At 35.9% G+C, this 21,689-nt stretch overlaps 1 protein-coding gene across 8 annotated transcripts in view; it reads left to right on the top strand.

Moving 5' to 3' along the window:
• The window catches only part of STAU2 (staufen double-stranded RNA binding protein 2), a 329,861-nt gene that overhangs the window by 80,338 nt on the left and 227,834 nt on the right, over nt 1-21,689 (top strand). For all 8 annotated transcript variants that reach the window (XM_053559242.1, XM_053559239.1, XM_053559244.1 and 5 more), the window contains one exon: nt 16,267-16,402. In XM_053559242.1, the coding sequence (XP_053415217.1) occupies nt 16,267-16,402 (136 nt within the window). The remainder of the gene's footprint in view (nt 1-16,266; nt 16,403-21,689) is intronic.

Genomic DNA, 21,689 nt, shown 5'->3' with positions numbered 1-21,689 from the left:
TAAAGAGAACTATGAAACTCTAAGAAAAGAAATAGCTGAAAATGTTAACCAATGGAAAAACATACCATGCTCATGGCTGGGAAGAATCAACATTATTAAAATGTCCATACTACCCAAAGCAATATATAATTTCAACACACTCCCTATTAAAGCTCCGCTGTCATACTTTAAAGATCTTGAAAAAAGAATACTTCGTTTTATATGGAATCAGAAAAAAACCTCGAATAGCCAAGATATTACTCAGAAATAAAAACGAAACGGGAGGAATCACTCTACCAGACCTCAGACTATACTACAAATCGATAGTGATCAAAACAGCATGGTATTGGCACAAAAACAGAGAAGTAGATATCTGGAACAGAATAGAGAGCCAAGAGATGAATCCAGCTACTTACCATTATTTGATCTTTGACAAGCCAATTAAAAACATTCAGTGGGGAAAAGATTCCCTATTTAACAAATCGTGCTGGGTGAACTGGCTGGCAACCTGCAGAAGACTGAAATTGGACCCACACCTTTCACCATTAACTAAGATAGACTCTCACTGGATTAATGATTTAAACTTAAGACATGAAACTATAAAAATACTAGAAGAGAGTGCAGGGAAAACCCTTGAAGAAATCGGTCTAGGTGAGTATTTTATGAGGAGGACCCCCCGGGCAATTGAAGCAGCTTCAAAAATACACTACTGGGACTTGATCAAACTAAAAAGGTTCTGCACAGCCAAGAACACAGTAAGTAAAGCAAGCAAACAGCCCTCAGAATGGGAGAAGATATTTGCAGGTTATGTCTCCGACAAAGGTTTAATAACCAGAATCCACAGAGAACTCTAACGCATTAGCAAGAATAGAACAAGGGATCCCATTGCAGGCTGGGCAAGGGATTTGAAGAGAAACTTCTCTGAAGAAGACAGGCGCAAGGCCTTCAGACATATGAAAAAATGCTCATCATCTTTAATCATCAGAGAAATGCAAATCAAAACTAGTTTGAGATATCATCTAACTCCAGTGAGACTAGCCTATATCACAAAATCTCAAGACCAGAGATGTTGGCGTGGATGTGGAGAAAAAGGAACACTTCTGCACTGCTGGTGGGAATGCAAATTAATACATTCCTTTTGGAAAGATATATGGAGAACACTCAGAGATCTAAAAATAGATCTGCCATTCAATCCTGTAATCCCTCTGCTGGGCATATACCCAGAAGACCAAAAATCACAACATAACAAAGATATTTGTACCAGAATGTTTATTGCAGCCCAATTCATAATTGCTAAGTCATGGAAAAAGCCCAAGTGCCCATCGATCCATGAATGGATTAATAAATTGTGGTATATGGACACCATGGAATATTATGCAGCCTTAAAGAAAGATGGAGACTTTACCTCTTTCATGTTTACATGGATGGAGCCGGAACATATTCTTCTTAGTAGAGTATCTGAAGAATGGAAGAAAAAGTACCCAATGTACTCAGCCCTACTATGAAACTAATTTGGGGCTTTCACATGAAAGCTATAACTCAGTTACAACCTAACAATAGGGCGAAGTGGGAAAGGGAGGGGTCGGAGAGGGATAGTGGGTAAAGGTAGGGGGATTGGTGGGATTATACCTGCAGTGCATCTTACAGGGGTATTTGCGATACTTGGTAAATGTAGAATGTAAATGTTTTGGCACAGTAACTGAGATAATGCCAGGAAGGCTATGTTAACCATTGTGATGAAAATGTGTCAAATGGTCTATGAAGCCAGTGTATGATGCCCCATGATCATATCAATGTACACAGCTATGATTTAATAAATAAATAAATAACTAAATAAATTTACAACACTTATTTAAAGTTTAGTAAGAAATATACAAATTCCCAAAACTACTTGTGTGGAAAATACTACTGGGTAGATAGATGATTATTGTAATTTTAAGCTCCTAAGAAATTTTAAAAGTTACTCTGATTGTGTATAATACCAACAACATTTTATGTCCAATTGTCTATTGGGAAGAGTCAAACTTATATTTTGGACACAGTGTATTAATTGATGACTTCAAATTGATTAAGTTTCTTTATGTTGGGTACCAGCCATACATCCATTCACTCATTCACTGGTTAACTTGTTAATTCAAGTGGTTACTATTTGCTGTAGGTATTTATATGATGGAGTAAAAAGAAAGATACTGTGCCTGCCAATGACTCTATAATCTGTTTAATTATTATCTGTACACTTATAATTAACTCACATTGACACGTCTTTTTTTCTTATGTGACCTATGGTATATAGACATACTCTGCTCTTTCAAGGACTACTCTTTCCAGAATTTATCGCTTTCCTAATATGAATTTCTTCACTTCTGTTCAACTAGTTGCAGTATTTATTAAACTTAAACAAGCCAACATATTATCGTAGTAAAGAAAAAACCTGATTCTGTTCAGTTTGAAGTTGTGAGACACTTTCTACTTTTTTAGTATAATTTTTTTAAAATTTTTTGGGATTCATTGAGGGTACAAGAAACCAGATTACACTGATTACATTTGTTAGGTAAAGTCCCTTTTACAATTGTGTCTTACATTTTTATTATAATTTTTAAAAACCTTTTCAGTTTATTGGTTGATCATTAATTATACTCTGTTACACCTGTTTGTTAAGCACTTGCTTTTATAGATCTAACAGGTATCAAATAACCTTTTCTGTGAAGATCTTAAAGTTTTGCACATGAGTGAATAATTGATGGTTAAGAGTGCGAAGTGGATAACAGCAGTTAAACTGTTAATAGCTGTTAGGCTTGCGCCTGTAGCTCAGGGGCTAGGGTGCCAGCCACATACACCAAAACTGGTGGGTTCGAATCCAGCCCGGGCCTGCCAAACAACAATGACAACTACAACCAAAAAATAGCCTGGTTTTGTGGTGGGCACCTGTAGTCCCAGCTACTTGGGGAGCTGGGGCAAGAAAATTGCTTACGCCTAAGAGTTTGAGGTTGCTGTGAGCTGTGACGCCATGGTACTTTACCCAGGGCGACAGCTTGAGACTCTTGTCTAAAAAAAAAAACTAAAAACCAAAAAAAACCCAAAAAACCCCCAAACTGTTAAATAGTTTATCAATAAATGATAAACATGGATTGAAGTGGTTGAACCAAATGAAAAGTAGGCAGGTATAGAAGGAAAAATGTATTTTAGACTGAGGGCATACTGTGAGGAAAGGCATTAGAATAGAAATCTGGATAATAGGTTTGATTTAAAAAAAATCTTTCTTGGTAGATGGTTTTTCATTAGAGCAGTTAAGTGAGTAGTAAAAGATAAGACTGGAGGTGTAGATAGTGGCTTGTTATGGATTCGGATGTTAGCCTTGTCAGTTAATCTGTGCCTGTAATTTGTGAGAATTAATCCTTAGGAGCAAGCACATGATACATTTAGGAGTATTTTAGGAAGTTCAGTTTGACATGTGAATGGAAAGTGGAAGATACCAAATGGAAGGAAACCATTACCATAGTTTATGGGTGAAAAAAGAAGCAGAGAGAGGGAAGGAGGGAGAGGGGTGGGGCCTTGGTGTGTGCCACACCTTCTGGGGGCAAGACATGATTGCAAGAGAGACTTAACCTAACAAATGTAATCAGTGTAACCTGGCTTATTGTACCCTCAATGAATCCCCAACAATTAAAAAAAAAAAAAAAAAACTTACTCTAGAAAGAAAAAAAAAAGAAATAAAGAAACTTCCATGTTTTGAGTACTATATGCCTCCTGTTCTGCTCTGCTGGTGTTGGGAGTGGCATTGGGAATGGAAAAGAACAAATTCTCCAAGGCATATAAAGTAAACCAAGAGTAGTTAATTGTGTACAGAATTGTGGTCCAAGTCTACATTTAGAGGATTATAGCAGGAAGTACACCAAAGTCAGAGGAAGGAAACAGGAGAGCACCTGAAAAGCTGGTGGAAGTGAGAATTTCCTCTATCAAATGTTCAGTGAGCTGAGAGAATGAATACATTATTTTGCTTAAACTTTTAAAATAACAGTATTACATTCAGACAAATGCACACATTACAGTGGTAGAGCCTGACGAGTTTTTACACGGTCAACATTTTACCATAGGCTTTACCAGTGCCTCAGAAGCCTCCCTCCTGCCCTCTACTACTGATTAAACAATTCAAAGGAAACCATTGTTTTGATTTCTGTCAGATTAGCTGTGCCTGCTCATTGGAATCATACGCTGAACTCTTGTGATAGCTTGTTTTTTTTTTGATATTATGTTTATGAGATTCATCTGTGTTATATTCCATTGCATGAATATACCATAATTTACTTGTACTATTGGTACATATTTGTATTGTTTCCAATTTGGGGCTATTAGAAATAATATATGAATATTCTTATGTGTACATTTCTGTTGTGAACATTCTTAGGGTAAGAACTGTTGGGTTATAGGTTATGAATGTGGTCATTATTAATACATAATATCAAATAATATCAGTTTATCCTCCTACTGGCAGATTTGATATCTTCAGCTTTCCAAATTCTAGCTATTATGCTAATGGGTATAATAGTGTGGTTTTAATTTGCATTTCCCTAATAACTAATGAAGGTGGGCATCTTTTTTTTTTTTTCGTTTTTTTTATTTTTTTTTGTAGAGACAGAGTCTCACTATACTGCCCTCGGGTAGAGTGCCGTGGCGTCACACGGCTCACAGCAACCCCTAACTCTTGGGCTTACGCGATTCTCTTGCCTCAGCCTCCCAAGCAGCTGGGACTATTGGCGCCCGCCACAACGCCTGGCTATTTTTTGTTGCAGTTTGGCCGGGGCTGGGCTTGAACCCGCCACCCTCGGCATATGGGGCCGGCGCCCTACTCACTGAGCCACAGGCGCCTCCCGAAGGTGGGCATCTTTTCACATGCTGTTGGCATTAGGCTAGTCTCTGTTATAAAGTGCCATTTGGAATATTTTTCCCACTTAAAAAAACTTCATTGTCTGTTTTTAAGGTTTTTTTTTATTTTTTATTAACTTGGCTTCTTATGTATTCTGGATTCATATCCTTTGTCAGATATGTGTATTGCAAATATCTTTTATGTACTCTTAATGGTGTGTTTTGATAAATATGAATTCTTTATTTTAATGAATACTAATTCGTGAGTCTTTTCCTTTATATGGTTAGTGCTTTTCTGAGTGTTATTTAAGATATCCTTGTCTCCCACAAGGTTATGAAGATAATTTCCTGTTATTTTTGGAAGCCTTAGTATTTTACCTTTTAGATTTAGATCTACATTCTGTCAAGAATCCAGTTTTATGTATAACCTGAGGTAGAGTCAAGAGGTCAAGATTTTTCCTCTCTTTAAAAATAATGTGGACATTCAGTTAACCTGGCACCATTTATTGAAAAGACAGTCCATTTCTCTTTACAATGCAGTGTTCCCTTTGTTGTAAACCTGGTGACTGTAACTCAATATTGAGGATTAAGGGATGTGTGGAGGGAGAAAGATCAGTCTGAGTTTTAAATGGTAGTGATAGGCCATAGTGGGGTTAATTTACAGAATGGTAGATCTGCCAGTTATTCAGGGATATATCATAAAACTATTTTGCTTTCAGGGTGGCGTCTGTGGCTCAGTGAGTAGGGAGCTGGCCCCATATACTGAGGGTGGTGGGTTCAAACTGGGCCCCAGACAAACTGCAACAAAAATAGCCAGTCGTTGTGGTGGGCGCCTGTAGTCCCAGCTACTCGGGAGGCTGAGACAAGAGAATTGCCTAAGCCCAAAAGCTGGAGGTTGCTGTGAGCTATGACACTATAGCATTCTACCGAGGGCGACATACTAAGACTGTCTCTAAAAAAAAACAAAACAAAACAACTATTTTGCTTTCTTTTCTCTCTTTTAATGGAAATAATTTCAGATTTATATAAAATTTGTAGAAATAGTACGTAGAGCTTCCCTCTACCATTTGCCCAGATTCTGTGTTTTTAGCATATCTGAGCCATTTGGGAGTAAATTATAGATATGATGTCCCGTTACCTCTTAGTACTTCAAGTGTGTATTTTCTATGTGCATGGACACTCTCCTATCAGGAAATTAACATTGATTGGTATTTCCATTTGATCTGTAGACTCTATTCTCATTTCACTGGTTGTCCCAATAATGTCCTAATTAGATCAAGAATCTAATCAAGACCATGAGTTATATATACTTATTTCTCTTTGTTCTACTCAATCTGGAACAGTTCCTCAGTCTTTCTTATCTTTTATAATTATAACGTTCATGAAGAGTACAGGACCACATATTTATACAGAACCCCTCAGTTGAATTGTCTGGTGTTTCTTTTTTTTTTTTTTTGCAGTTTTTGGCCGGGGCTGGGTTTAAACCCACCACCTCTGGTGTATGGAGCTGGTGCCCTACTCCTTTGAGCCACAGGCGCTGCCCATCTGGTTCATTCATCATTTCTTCATGATTTATGCATTTTTTTTTTTTAGCATGAATACCACAGAAACAACTTGGACTTTAGTGCTTTATATCTTTAGTGCTTCATATGAGGAGACATTGGTATTGATTTATCTCATTAGGGATGACTTTTATAGTGAAGAGTATGGCAGGCTTCACTTCTGAAGTTTGTGAACTCATCCTGGAAAAAGTGCTACATATTTCATTGCTGGATATCACTAATGGTTACCTTGGAACCATTGGGAAGTTCCCAAGGAAACTCCCCTTGGGAAGCTGTGCATCAATGATAGAGTTCACCCTTCAGAGCAATTTTGGAACTCCATCAAAGTTGTCGTGGTATTAACTTTGATGTCTTGAATGTCATCAAAATGTCTTGCTTTCAGTATTTCCTTTATCTTCAGGTAAAGAAAAAGTAATTGAAGGCCAGATCAGGTAAGTAGAGAGGATGTTCCAATATAGGTATTTGTTCACTGGCTAAAAGCTCCCTCACAGACAGTGCTGTGTGAGCTGGTGCACTGTTGTGATGCAAGAGCCATGACTTGAAGGCAAAGGCAAAGTTCAGGTTGTTAGGCTAGATGTGAGTTCATGCCTGTAATCCTAGCACTCTTGGGGGTGGGTAGAAAAATTTCAGTTTGTTTTCCTTTTGGCCGGGGGAGACAGTCTTACTCTGTTGTCCCCAGAGTGCTGTGGGGTCATTATAACTCACAGCAACCTCAAACTCCTGGGCTCAAGGGATCCTCCTATCTCAGCCTCCGCAGTAGCAGGGAGTATAGGCCCCTCTAAAAATCTTGGCTTTTTCCATCTTTAGTAGAGATGGGTCTTGCTCTTGCTGAGGCTGGTCTCTAATTCCTGAGCTTAAGCGATCCTCCTGCCTCTACCTCCCGGAGTGTTAGGATTACAGTAGTGAGCCATGCTAGTTTAGGTCATTTTTGTCTGTTTCACATAGCCTTTTCAGCACTTCCAAATAGTAAACTTGGTAAACTGTCCATTTGGCACAAATTCATAATGAATAATCCCCAAGAAAGGTTCAACATTGTTTTGGCTTTCGATTTGGACCGATGGAACTTTTTTGTTCATGGAGAATTGGCTGACTTCCACTGTACATTTTGACACTTAGTTTTGGGTCGTATTGGTACACTCACATTTCATCAATATTGATAACATGGCCCAAAACATCGTCTTGTCGCTTTAAGAGGTCTTGGCAAACTTCTATTCTCCTTTGCTTTTGTTCATCCGTGAACTCCTTTAGGACCATTTTTCCACACACCTTTCTCTTTCAGTTAATATTTTCTTCTCTAATGTTTGCTTGGTCTGCTATGCTTCTCACAGTCTCTGACAATTTTGATGCACAATTAGATTAATTTTGTGATGGTTTTGTCAGTTCTGCTTGTTATTGGCTGCTCTGACTTCTCTTCGTCGGTGATGCTTTCTCTTTCTCCAGAAAAAACGTCTAATCCATTTATACACTTCCATTTTCTTCATGGCACTATCCTCATAATCTTGAACTAACATATCCCTGGTTTCACTTCCACTCTGGCTAAATTTAATAAGAAATTTAATGTTCATTGCTCTAATTCAAGCTTCAGCATTCTTGCAGTGGCACATAAAAACAGGCAACAACAATAATAAATGCTATTCAGATAGCAGGAGACACTGATAAACAAGGTTATGAAACCTTAGTCAGTTGTCTGTACAGTGCTGCCAATGTAAGCACACTTAATTGTCAGACCTCATGATTGATAAGTCTGTTTGGTTATTAAAAAGTAAGTAATAAGTATTTTCTGAGGTGATATTTTGAGACTATATAAATATATATAAATATTCTTTTCCTCATCAAACTTTCTTTCGCTTTCCAGATTTAGCATTCATTGACAATTTGTGTCAGACTCAATTATGACCTTGAAGGTTGCCAGAGAGTGATGTTTTAAATCCAGTTTCCCATAAAGATTTGTTTGTTGGCATTGTACCCAAGGGTAGAGTTTTCTTTTCTCTCTCTCTCTCTCTCTTTTTTTTTTTTATTTTTGGCTTATTTTCACCATTTGTAGACTCTTGGATTCCTTATTTATAGGTTTATAATCTGTTGCTATGATTATCTTTTTTGATGCTCAGGTTATCCCTGGTTTGCCCAGTGGTGTGGCCTCCTCCACTCTGATTCCTGTGTTATTCTGATATTTCTCCATCATTCTCTAGACACTTCTTGCTTTCTGGCATAATCAGATATTTCTCCACAGAGCTCTGGTTAATTAATCATTTCATTTCTTTTTTTCTTTTTTTAAGCAACAGGGTAGAGTTTATTGACAGGGAGAAAGATTGATAAGCATGATAAGAAAAAGAGGGTGAAGCAAAAAGAGGGAGAACAGAACCTCCAGTAGCAGAGTAAAGGAAGGATCCACATGGAAAGCCCCTCATGTTAATAATTTCGTTTATTCAAAAAATACTTATTGAATAACTGCTATTTTCCAGGGATTTTTCTAACTTCCTACAAAGCAGTATTAGTAATATGTTGCTTTTTAAAAAATTTTTTTAATGTAATTTTAAATTAAATTAATTTTTTTTTATTTTTGTGATGATTCTGTTTTATTTTAATTTCAAAAGATTTAGCAGGTACAAGTATTTCTGTTACAGGGATGAATTGTATGATGCTAAAGTCAGGTCTTTCAGTGTACCAGTCACAAGAATAGTGTACCTTGTATCTAATAGGTAGATTTTTATTCTTCAAACCCTTCCCACCATCCCCCTTCTTAGTTTTTGTGTCGGTTACTACCACTTTATCACCATATATATTCTTCATTTAGTTCCCACTTGTAAATGACAGCGTGTGGTATTTGTTTTTCTATTCCTAAAATACTTCACTAAAGATAATAGTCTCCAGCCTCATCCACGTTGCTGCAAAAGACATTATTGAATTACTTTGTTATGACTGAGAAGTACTCCATCACAGGTTATCTGTTCATCAGTTGATCAGTTGATTAGGTTGATTCCATATCTTTGCAGTTGGGAACTGAGCTATGATAAAAATACTGCATATTGGTGCAGGTGTCTTTTTTTTTTTTTTTTTTTAAAAAAAAGGCTGATTTTTCTTTGGGTAGATACCCAGTAGTGGGCTTGCTGGATCAAATGGTAGGTCTGCTTTAGGATCTTTGAGGAATCTTCATACTGCTATCTATATCAATGTACATTCCTACCAAAAGTTTATAAAAATTCTCTTTTTGCCACATCTACATCATCATCTTTTATTTTTGATAATGGCTATTATGAAAGGGGTAAGGTGGTATCTCATTGTGGTTTTAATTTGCATTTCCCTAACGATTAGTAACGTTGAGCAATTTTTCATGTATTTCTTGGCCATTTGTCTATCTTATTTTGAGAAAAATCTATTAATTCCTTTTGTCCACTTTTTGATGGAGTTATTTGATTTTTTTTCTGAGTTTGAGCTCTTTATAGATTCTAGATACTACCACTTTGTCAGATGTATAATTTATGAATATATTCTTCCATTCTGTAGGATGTCTGTTTACTCTGTTGACTATTTCCTTTGCTGTAAAGAAACTTTTAGTCTCATTAAGCTTAATATATTAATTTTGTTATTGCTGTATTTGCTCTTGGGGTCTTGCTCATACATTCTTTAATTAGGCCAATGTCTAGAATAGTTTTTTCTACATTTTATGTTAAAATTTTTATGGTTTCAGATCTTACGTACAGGATTTTAATCCATCATGAGTTAATTATTGTATAAGGTGAGAGATAGGCATCCAGTTTAATTCTTCCACATGTGACTATCTAGATTTCCCAGCGCTATTGATTGACTAGAGTATCCTTTCCCTAGTGTATGTTTTTGTCTACTTTGTCAAAAATTAGTTAGTTACAGCGTTATGATTTTATTTATGAGTTATCTCTTCTGTTCCATTGGTCTTTGTGTCTACATTGCTAATTAAATAATGCTATTTTACTTCCTACAGCCTTATAGTATAATTTGAAGTCAGGTAATGTTCTAGATTTGTTCATTTTGCTTAAGATTGCTTTGGCTATCTGGGCTATGTTTTAGTTCCCTGTGAAATTTATAATAGTATTATATTTTCTAGATCTGTGAAAAATAACATTGGTATTTTGAAGGGACTTACGTTAAATCTATAAATCACTTTAGGCAGTATGGACATTTTAACAATGATGATTCTTCCAGTCAGTGAGCATGGGATAATTTTTCATTTCTTTATGTCATTTATGATTTCTTTCATCAGCATTTTGTAGTTTTCCCTGTGAGGTATTTACCTTGCTTGATTAAGTACATACCCAGGTATTTTTATTTTTTTGCAGCTATCATAAGTGGTATTGAATCCTTATTTTTTTTCCAGTTCTTGGGGTGGGGGGGGGAATGCTTTCAACTTTTACCCCTTGAGTATAATGTTGCCTATAGGTTTGTTATATATGACATTAATTATTTTAATGTATGTTCTTTCTCTATCAAGTTTGTTGAGGGTTTTCATTATGAAGGGATGCTAGATATTTTCAAATGCTTTTTCTGCATCTATGGAGGTGATCATATGGTCTTTGTTTTTTTCTGTTGATGTATTCAATTGTAATTGATTGATTTGTGTGTATTGAACTATCCTTGCCTTCCTGGGTTGAAAATTATTTGACCATGGTGAATTATCTTTTTGATATGCTGTTTAATTCTATTTGCTAAAATTTCATTGATACCTTTTACCTGTATTTTCTTTCTTTTTTTTTTTTTTTTTTTTGGAGACAGAGTCTCACTGTGTTGCCCTCAGAGTGCTGTGGCATCACAGCTTATAGCAACCTCAAACTCTTGGGCTTAAGCGATTCTCTTGCCTCAGCGTCCCAAGTAGCTGGGATACAGGCACCCGCCACAATGCCCTTCTATTTTTTTGTTGTTGTTGAAGTTGTCATTGTTTTTGTTTAGCTGGCCCAGGCCAGTTTCAAATCCACCAGCCTTGGTGTATATGGCTGGCGCCCTAACCACTGTGCTATGGGCGCCAAGCCTTGCCTGTATTTTCATAAAGAATATTTTTCCATAGTTTTCTTTTTTGTTGTGTCCTTTCCTGGCTTTGACGTCAGGGTTGAATTGACATCGTAGAATGACTTAGGTTGAATTCCTGCTTTCTCAGTGTGACCTAACAGTTTCAATAGAATAAATGCCAGGTATGGTAGACTATGTCTGTGAATCTTTCTGGTCTGGAGCTTTGTTGTTATTGTTGTTGTTGGGAGTTGTTTTACTAATGATTCAGTCTTGCACTCATTATTGGTCTCTTTAGGGTTTCTATTTCTTTCTGATTCAAGCTGGGGAGCTTGTGCATTTCCAAAATATACCCATTTATTTCTTTTAGAGTTTCTAGTTTGTGTATATAGGTTTCCATAGTAATCTCAATGATACTTTGTATTTCTGTGAATTTAGTTAAAATGTCCCTTTTTTTTTGTCAGTCTAACTAAAGGCTGATTGGATTTGGTTATCTTTTCAAAGAACCGACTTTTTGTTTCATTGATCCTTTGTGTGTGTGTGTGTGTGTGTGTGTGTATTTTCATTACATTCAGTTCTGTTCTGAGCTTTTGTTATTTTTTTCTTCTGCCATCATTACGTTTGGTTTGTTCTTTTCTTTCTTATTCCTTTAAATGTGACATTAAAGGAATTGGTAGTTTTTCACCTTTCTCCCCTTAGCACTGCTTTACTGTATCCCATAAATTTTGGGAACTTTTGTCCTTGTCATTTAATTTGAAAAATATTTTTATTTCCATATTTATCATATACCCAAGAATAGTATGTTGCTCTTTGAAAACTAGTTGTGGCATTTTTCTTTTACCTGTTATATATAGAAATCCAAAATGTTTTTTATTTTGTAGAGACAGAGTCTCACTTTATGGCCCTCGGTAGAGTGCCGTGGCATCACACAGCTCACAGCAACCTCCACCTCCTGGGCTTAAGCGATTCTCTTGCCTCAGCCTCCCGAGTAGCTGAGACTACAGGCGCCCGCCACAGCGCCCAGCTATTTTTTGGTTGCAGTTCAGCCGGGGCCGGGTTTGAACCCGCCACCCTCGGTATATGGGGCCGGCGCCTTACAGACTGAGCCACAGGCACCGCCCCCAAAATTGTTAATATGTACATTTATATACCTCATTAATTAGCCTTTTTACATGTATTGCTGATAAATGTAGAAATTTTCTTTAACATATCTAAGAACCACTTAAAATTGATGATGTCTTTACAGTCTCAGCTCCGTAGCCTTTTTAATGCTACAAGAAGCCCTATGTGATAATTATCTTTATGAAACCTGGGTCCAACTCTGATGAAAAAATAGTACTTACCAGGTGCCTGGGGGCATCTGATAGTTTGAGTTACTCTGTAAACGTTTTCTGTGGAATATTGTAGCAAAGGTAAAGAAAGTGTGCACGTGTAGGGGTGTCAGTCCAGTTCTGAGTTAAAGAGATGGAGATAATTTGCTCTAAGAGCTGAAACCTTTCAGTATGGTTTGTGCTTTTTGGCTTCTCTTCTGCTTTCCTTCACAAAGGCCCATTTCTAACATTTCTATGAAGACAATACACTGTAGTCTTATTTTTAAATGTGGAATTTATATAAAGTTATTTATTTATTTAAATGATATGACTATAACACTTTTACAAACTACTTTGAAATCCAATTTATAGTATAAACAACAGACATAATGGTGATCTTACCAAGGCAGTAAAATCTCCTCACTAGTGATTTTAAAATTAGTTTTCTTATTACCCCACTAAAAGCATGAGATCTTTCAAGCTTTTTGTTTTTGTTTTTTCCCCATTTGAACTTTATGCTGTTTATGTCTGTATGATTTTTGGAAAGTGAAATTCAAAGTGATGTAAATCTTATGTAGCTGATTAACATGTTAATTTTTAAAATGAAATCTTTATGAACTTTTAAATGTAAACTAAAGGCATATACTTTTCTTTGGTGTTAAAAAAAATCTTTGGCAAACTGTTAGACAGTTTCTAATAAAGTTAAACATAAACTTACTTTATGACCCTGCAGTTCCACTGCTTCGTTTATACCAGTGGTTCTCAACTTTCCTAATGCCACGGCCCTTTAGTACAGTTCCTGTGGGTCGCGACCAACAGGTTGAGAACCCCTGGTCTATACCCACGTGAAATGAGTATATATGTATACCTACTGAAAGACTTAGTAAAAAATGGTCAAGGTAGCTTTATACATAATAGCCCCTAATCGAAAACAATACACATTCCATCAACAGCAAAATATACAAGTTGTGGTGTTTTCATTCAATGAAACACTATTCAGTGATTTTAAAAAGTTTAAACTACTGAGATATGCCAACAAAATTATTATGTAGAGTGAAAGAAACAAGATAGAAAATAGTGCATTCTCAGGAAGACCAGGCAAACTAATGTATGATGACAGAAGTCAGAATGGGTACCTCAGGGAGTGGGGATTGACTGGAAAGAGGCTGAAGGAACTTTCTGGGTGATGAAAAGGTTCATGTTTTGATATGAGTGGTGTTTTTGAGTGTTTCCATATGTAATAATTCATTGAGCCTTGTGTGCATAAGGTCTGTGCATCTTACTTATCCCACAGTAAAATACTGTAAGAGAGGAAAGAGAATCCCTTCAATGCTTGACTTTCATATTCTTTGCTATATGTATTAAATTAAGGATTTGGACTGATTTGGCTTGGAATTCATTAGGTTAACTTTGCTGTTCTTATGTTTTTCCTTTCCTCCTCCTTTTCTGTCCTACTTTCTCCTTTATTTTTTGCTTTCCCTTAGTTTTAACCTTGATTTAGTTCCTGTTCTTACTAGACTGTTCAGAAGAGCAGTGTATTGACTTCTGGTGGATTGCTTGTCACCCAGATGCCAACTCAGCGTTTGTGTCAGTCTCTACCACCCCTGGTGGTTCTTTATGCCAGCATCAATAGCCTCTGCGACAACGAGTGGACTTATTTTTGTATGTAATGAATGGAGTCTTAATCATGTTGTATAAAGGCTCAATTCAAATGAAATATTACAGAATTTACAGTGAACTTTGCTTTCTATAAAAGCTTTATATTCATTTTCGTGATTTGTCAAAACGTGTATACATATGTTATACTAAATAACCTCTTGGTACTTAAAATGGCTTGATATAGTTGTAAGTTGTGTATTTTTTTATTATGGAATTTTCCAAACTTTTATAAAAGTAGAGAGAACAAGGTAGTTAAGATAGTGAACACCCGGTACCTGTCACCACCTTCAACAATTACTAACACATGGCAGCCATCCAGTTTTATTTCTTATCTGTCTCCACCTGGATTATTTTCAAGTAAATCTCAGATATTATCACTTCATCCATGAATGTATCTTTAAGACACATACTGAATTTTAAGTTAAGGACTTAAAAAAACTAACCACAATATCATTATCAAGCAAATAAAACAATTCCTTAATATTAAATTTTTTCATTGTTGGTTTATTCAAATAAAGATTTAAAGGAAGACCGTTTATTGCATTTGGTTGCTAATGTCTTAGTTTAGTTTAGTTTCTTTTAAGATATAAAATCCTTTTCCATTTTTTTATTTTTCAATACTGGTTATTTATTGAAGAAAAGAGAGAATTTGTCTCTGTAGAATTTCCACATTCTTGGTTTTGCTAACTGTATACCTGTGGTGTTGTAGAGTCTTATTTACTTATTCTCTGTATTTCCTGTAAACTGATAACCTAGATAGATTTAGGATTGAATTTTTTTGCAAGACTGTTTTATAAGCAGTTTCCTAATTGTCTCTTACTTTAAAAATTGATCATTTGGGTCAGTTATCATTAGCCTGATTCATCCATTATCAAATTCCCCATCACTGTTTGACCTAATGGTTGTAGCAGCTTGCAGATGCTTAGAATATCATTATTTTAATCAGAAGTTGCAAAATATTGATATTTTTGGTCATTGTGTTTGATTGTATTTGGTAGCTGGAATTCTTCTAGCTAATAGATGAAGAATTTTTTCCTCATCATCTGTTTGCTCTGAGTATAATTTATTCAGCAAAGGCAAAATAAGTGCCTGGTTCTTTCCCATTATTTATCAGTGTCTTGGCTAGATGGAATCAGCCATTTTTCTAAGAAATGTTGTTTTTCTAAAATTGGAAATGATAATTATAAACCAAACTCTGAATCCTGGCTGTCTTCATTGCTGATAGACTGGTCATTGCTTTTAGGGTTCTTGAATGGATCGCACTAGGAAATACTGTATAATTTTTAGAGAGAAAATAAAATCAGGAATTTTATTTTCATACATACATTTGTATTTTTATCTTTCTTAGATAAAGATAATATGAAATACACACTATTTGGTGTGACCTCCAAGGTATATCCTTAAGTTAAAGGGGGAAAAAAAACCAAGGTAGCAAGGTGTGTATTATTCTTTTTTATAGCAGTTTTGTATTTTAGTATGGACATTTACATAACTGTATTCATTGCTAATGTTTAGTTATTTGATTACCAAAGTACAAATAAAATTATTCACGGGTGATTTTTTAATGATTAAAAACATGTAAGCTTTCTGGGGTAAGTAATGAAGTTCAGTACTTTTAAAAATGCTATTCAAACTAAGTAATCTAAGAATCTCTGTTTACTTTTGTTTTAACAGTATGACTGCACACTTGAATTTTTTGTTATAAATGTACAGAAAATGTTGCTAAAATCCCAAAGAGGTTTTATGAGAAACTATTTTCTTGTTCTTTTTACTATGTTTATGTACTTCCTAAGAAAATCATACTGGTAGGCCATCCACTCCTACTTTCCTTCCTGGTAGTTAAAGGTAGTATAAATATAGTTTGCTTGATTTATTGTGAAAATATTTCACTTGTGTGCTTTTAATATTTTTTTAAACAGGTAGTATAACTCCAACTGTGGAACTGAATGGGCTTGCTATGAAAAGAGGAGAGCCTGCCATCTACAGGCCGTTAGATCCCAAGCCATTCCCAAATTACAGAGCTAATTACAACTTTCGGGGCATGTACAACCAGAGGTTTGTATGTCTTCTTTGGTTTTGTTCTTATTTATTATTTTATGTATAGTATAAAAGTTTCTGAAACTCAAAGAATTATTTTCATTGTAAACACAATTGACTTTGGGCATTTTTCAGGAGATTTAGATAAATCAGGCTGACAAAGGAGTATTTGAAGTAATGGCTCAGTGAGTAGGGCGCCGGCCCCATATGCTGAGGGTGGCGGGTTCAAACTCAGCCCCGGCCAAACTGCAACAAAAAAATAGCCGGGCGTTGTGGCGGGCGCCTGTAGTCCCAGCTGCTTGGGAGGCTGAGGCAAGAGAATCGCGTAAGCCCAAGAGTTAGAGGTTGCTGTGAGCCATGTGACGCCACGGCACTCTACCTGAGGGCGGTACAGTGAGACTCTGTCTCTACAAAAAAAAAAAATTAAAGAAAAATCTGACAATATTCAGTAACTAGTTTTTATTGAGTCATGAGAACCCTATATTTGTTGCAGGCAGGACTGAGTTTTAAAGTCATTCCACAGTTTATAGTGCTAACTTTCCTGTGGACTTTCTTATTCATTCACCAAGTAGAGCTCAGTGCTTAGTGTAACAGAATTTTCTTTTATAAGCATGACAGAAGTTTCAAAATAAAGTTTAGTGTTTTTTCTGATCATAAAAGTAATATAAAGTCATATACAACTTATTGTAGATAATGTGGAAAATGCTGAAAGGTAAAAATAAAATATAAGTAATTTGCAATCCCACAGTCAGCCACCTTTACTATTTTAATGTACTTTACATTCTTTTTTCTTTGCATACAAGTATAGTTAACCAAATTGAAGTTGGTTAAATGTGCAATTTTTGTAGTATTCTATGGAGGTATAATATACGTGCAGGAAAATGCACAAATCTTGTGTATATCTTATCTTGATGGTTTTATTTTATACTTTTATTTATGTGTATTTGCATTTATACTTTATTTGATGACTTTTTATATGTGTACATGCTCATGTGATCAGCACTCAGATCAAGATACAGAATGTTCCCATTACCCCTGAGAGTTTCCTCAGAGCTCTTTGCAGTTGACATACCCCGCTTCCAGAAGGAACCACTATTTTATCACCGTAATTTAGTTGTGCCTATTGTTAACTTTTACAAAAATGAACTCATACAGTGTTTATTTTGTATCTGGCTTCTTTCACTTTGTATTATGGTTTTCTTGTTTTGTTTGTTTGTTTTTGAGACAGACTCTCACTCCATGTCCTGGGTAGAGTACAGTGGTGCCATTGCTCATAGCAACCTCAAACTCCTGGGTTTAAGAGATCCTCTTGTTTCAGCCTCCCAAGTAGCTAGGATTATAGGCACACCGCAACGCTAAGCTAGTTTTTGTATTTTACTAAAGACGGGTCTCACTCTTGGTCAGTCTGTTCTTGAACTCTTGAGCTTACATAATTTACCCTGGCCTCCCAGAGTGCTAGAATTAGGGGTGAACCACTGTATCTGGCCTCTTGGGTTTTTGTTTGTTTGTTTTTTTAGATTTATTCATGTTGTTTATATCTAGGTTTTGTCTTTTTCATTGTGGAATAGTGTTCTTTGTTTGAATATATTATAACTTGTATATCCTGTATATGCAATATGATACCCTGTTTTTACTTAATATAGTGAGCATTTGCCATATCTTTTGAGAAATATTTTTGATGGCTGTAAAATGCTTTATATGGTTTCATAAGGTATATTCAGTAAACATATGCCTATTTTTGATCATCTAGATCATCCCTTCTTCCCTTTGCTGGCTAATAAAAGGAATACTGCAGTAAACAATCTTTATGGGCAAATGTTTGTTCATATCACTAATTATTTCCTTAAGATAGATTACTGTAAGTGGAATATTGGGATTAGAAAGAATGACACATTTCTCAATTACATTAATGTTTATATATATTTGTGTTTTTTTTTTAGGTTTTTTTTTTTTCTTGAGACAGAGTCTCACTATGGCGCCCTCAGTAGAGTGCTGTGGCATCATAGCTCACAGCAACCTCAAACTCTTGGACTTAAGTGGTTCACTTTACCTCAGCCTCCCAAGTAGCTGGGACTACAGGTGTCTGCCAAAACGCCCGGCTGTTTTTGTTTTGTTGTTGTAGTTGTCATCATTATTGTTTTAGCTGGTGCAGGCGGGGTTCAAACCCGCCAGCCTCGGTGTATGTGGCTGGCACCCTAACCACTGAGCTATGGGTGCTGCCCTATATTAATATTTTATTTCACTCTGACAATAGTGAGTTTAAAAATAATTGCTTTATAGCTAAAACGTAGCATTTTTAAAGTTCAATTTTATTAATTGCTACTGAGGCAGAGTAGCTTTTTGGATTTTTATTTTTTATGATTTTTTAAATTTTTATTTATTTTTATTTTTTATTGTGATCTATTTTAGTGTGCTAATTTTTATTGCATTGCTTGACTAAATGTTTATATGTTGAGGATGTTAGCATTTAATCTATTTTATTGTATTTTTCCTGCTTTTAAAAATTTGGCTTTTAATTTTGTGTTTGTTGTTAATGTACTATAATTTTAAATGTTACATGGTCTAATCTAGTAATTTTTTTTCTTATTTCTTCTATTGCTTTTATGCCTAAGAAGTTCTTTCCCACATGAAGTCAGATAATTGCTGATGCTTTTGTTTATGTTTTTGTATATTTACTGATATTACAACTCAGAAGTGTGGAGAAGATGTATGTTTAGTCTGTATATAATCTGATAGTTTTTGGTATCTTGCATGGTATAGAAAAATTACTTTTAATGCTATCCATTTAAAATTTACTCTTATTCAGACTGTAAAAAGTTCCTTTAAGTATTATTTAAAGGAACCTTTAAGGAACGCCTTAAGTGTCTCTGTTAGGCGTTTGCCCCTCCCCGTTTTCGCCCTGGTGTACCTGAGGAGTCTGTGCTGGGAAGGGAGAGGCCCTCACCCCTGCATGGGGTCTTATATTGTCCTTTAGTTCCTCTGTGCTTTATCCAGGTGTGGCTAAAATCTGCAGTTTGTGATTTCTGGTCCGTTTTTTCCCCTCAGGTGGGAGTATCCACCATCCTCCCTCTGCTAACTTGGCCTCAGTTCTCATCTCCCTGGTAGATGGTTCCACTGCCTTTCCTCTTTTGCAGTGTCTGTCCTCTAACTGTGGTGCATCCAGTGGCAGGCTTTCTCGTCCTCAGCATGGCAGCCGTGCCACATAGGGGGCACCAGGGGCCTAACATTTACCTTATAGGTGCGTTACTCTCTTTTTCTATATAATATTCCCATTGCCTTTGTCTTCAGTCTAAGGTTCCTTGATATAAAGGAGGCAACCTTGAGGTTGCCCATACTATGTTTAGTCACCTAAGTAAGGAACCCCTGGTCTGCTTTATACTTAAAAGGTGTTTTATTTTTAATATACTGTAATGAATGGATTTATGTGAGTATTATGTTTTAATATTTGTTGTGTTTTGACATCTGGTGTTCCTTTATTGAAATTTTGTTTGAGTTTTGATCAGTGAATTTACTTCTTTTTATTTTTTTTTTCAGTGAATTTATTACTTTTAAGGGGAAAAAAATCTGGTGCTAAAGTATTAAAAAATCAGACCATAATTCTTGTCTTTATGGAGCTTATGTTCTTGTAGGAGAAGCTTTCAATCAGTAGGGGTGGTTAGTGACTGAGAAGGGTGCTTTTGCTAAAGACCTAAAGGAAGAGAGGAGAAAGTGTGAATGTGGAGAGAGCAAGCCCAAGAAGTAAGCCCAAAGCGCCTGAAGCAGAGCGTGCCTGGCACTGATGCCTCCACCAGGAGGCCAGTGTGGCTGGCACAGAGCAACCCAGGGGAGAGGAGCAGATGCATGAAATCAGATGTGACTGCTACTCAGTAGGCTGTTAAAATTGTTATTTATGCATGACCTTCACTTATAGATGACAACACTTTAAATGTATTACTGGAATTTGGAGCCAAAGATCTGAGGCTTTCTTTTCCTTGTCACAGTCCAGATTAATCAGTAGCTTCTTAAAGCAGGGAATGAAAGGTTAAAAAGTCTAAGAAACATATTATTTAGAGGGATTTTTTGGGAAAAGGTTCTCTTATTTTCTACTTAAAAAATACTAAGTAATAGGTATTATCCATGTTGTCCCCTGTATCTCTCATTCAACATTTTTCCTTTGCACTGTTTTATGATGGGTAGAGAAAAGGATTTATGCATGAGCAAACTCTGGATTTATATGAGCCACCCATACTAGGGCACCAAAGAAGCCTTCCAGGAGGAATTGAGTCTTTATAAACTAGGAATTAGCTAGGTAAGAAAGGCAAGGAAAATAGTATAGATTTTGAAAATAGCTAGGAATCCTGAGAAATTTAGTTCATTCATGGACTTGCAAGCAATTTGGTATGCCTAGAATCAGAAGACTGAAGTCCGGCCGGGCTTGGATGTGCGTGTCCTCAAGTGCTACTCCACGAAGTTTAGATTTTATCCTCTAGGTGATTGGGAACCATTGAAAGGTCTTAAGCTATGGGATAAAAATAATTGGATATATGTTTTAGGAATGTTGCTCTGGCAGTATGTGGAAAATAGGTTAGACAGACTTAAACTTCAAGGGAGAAAGAGGAACTACGAAGATTTTGTCGTAATTTAGTTTTAATGTGGTGAGGGTCTGGAACAGTTAAAATTGAAAAGAGGGGACAGTGTCCAAAGATATTTAGAAGGTAGACCTGACAGCACTTGGGAATTGATAGGATGAGATATTAAGGATTTTAGATATTAGGATGGCTAGTAATATTGTTCACCATGAGAGTGGTTAGAGCAGGTTTTTGGAAAGAATTTGAAGAATTTAATTTGGACTAGGTTGAGTTTAAATTGCCTGTGAGATAGTTAGGAGAGAGAATTTATCACTCTTTATGGCTTCAGTGGACGACATGCAAAGATTATCTATGACTTTGAGGATTTATTGGAAGTATACACAGGAGAAGTTAGGTAAGTGTCTTGAACTTCCAGAAAAGGCATGTGTAAATGTATCCTAAGAAAATTGCATCATTTAGGATTCAACTTAAGTTTGAATCACCATCTGTTCTTTGTTCATGTAGGATTTATTTTTTTCTTCATAAAAGGATTTGATAATATTTATTTGTTATCACTCAATTTGGAACAATTCCATGGCTTGTGCCCTTACCAAGCACCCCATCATTAGATATGGTTTGTATATTTTTTGCCAGAACAGTATTTGGTTTCCTTTGGCTAATGTATCGATTTCTTGGTCTAGTCACTTATAACTAGATTAGTCAAGTTATTTTCTCTTATCCTGTGTTGAATCATGGCA

This window comes from Nycticebus coucang, chromosome 13 (genome assembly GCF_027406575.1).
Source record: "Nycticebus coucang isolate mNycCou1 chromosome 13, mNycCou1.pri, whole genome shotgun sequence".
Taxonomy (NCBI): domain Eukaryota; kingdom Metazoa; phylum Chordata; class Mammalia; order Primates; family Lorisidae; genus Nycticebus; species Nycticebus coucang.
This window is presented reverse-complemented; position numbering and strand designations above follow the sequence as displayed.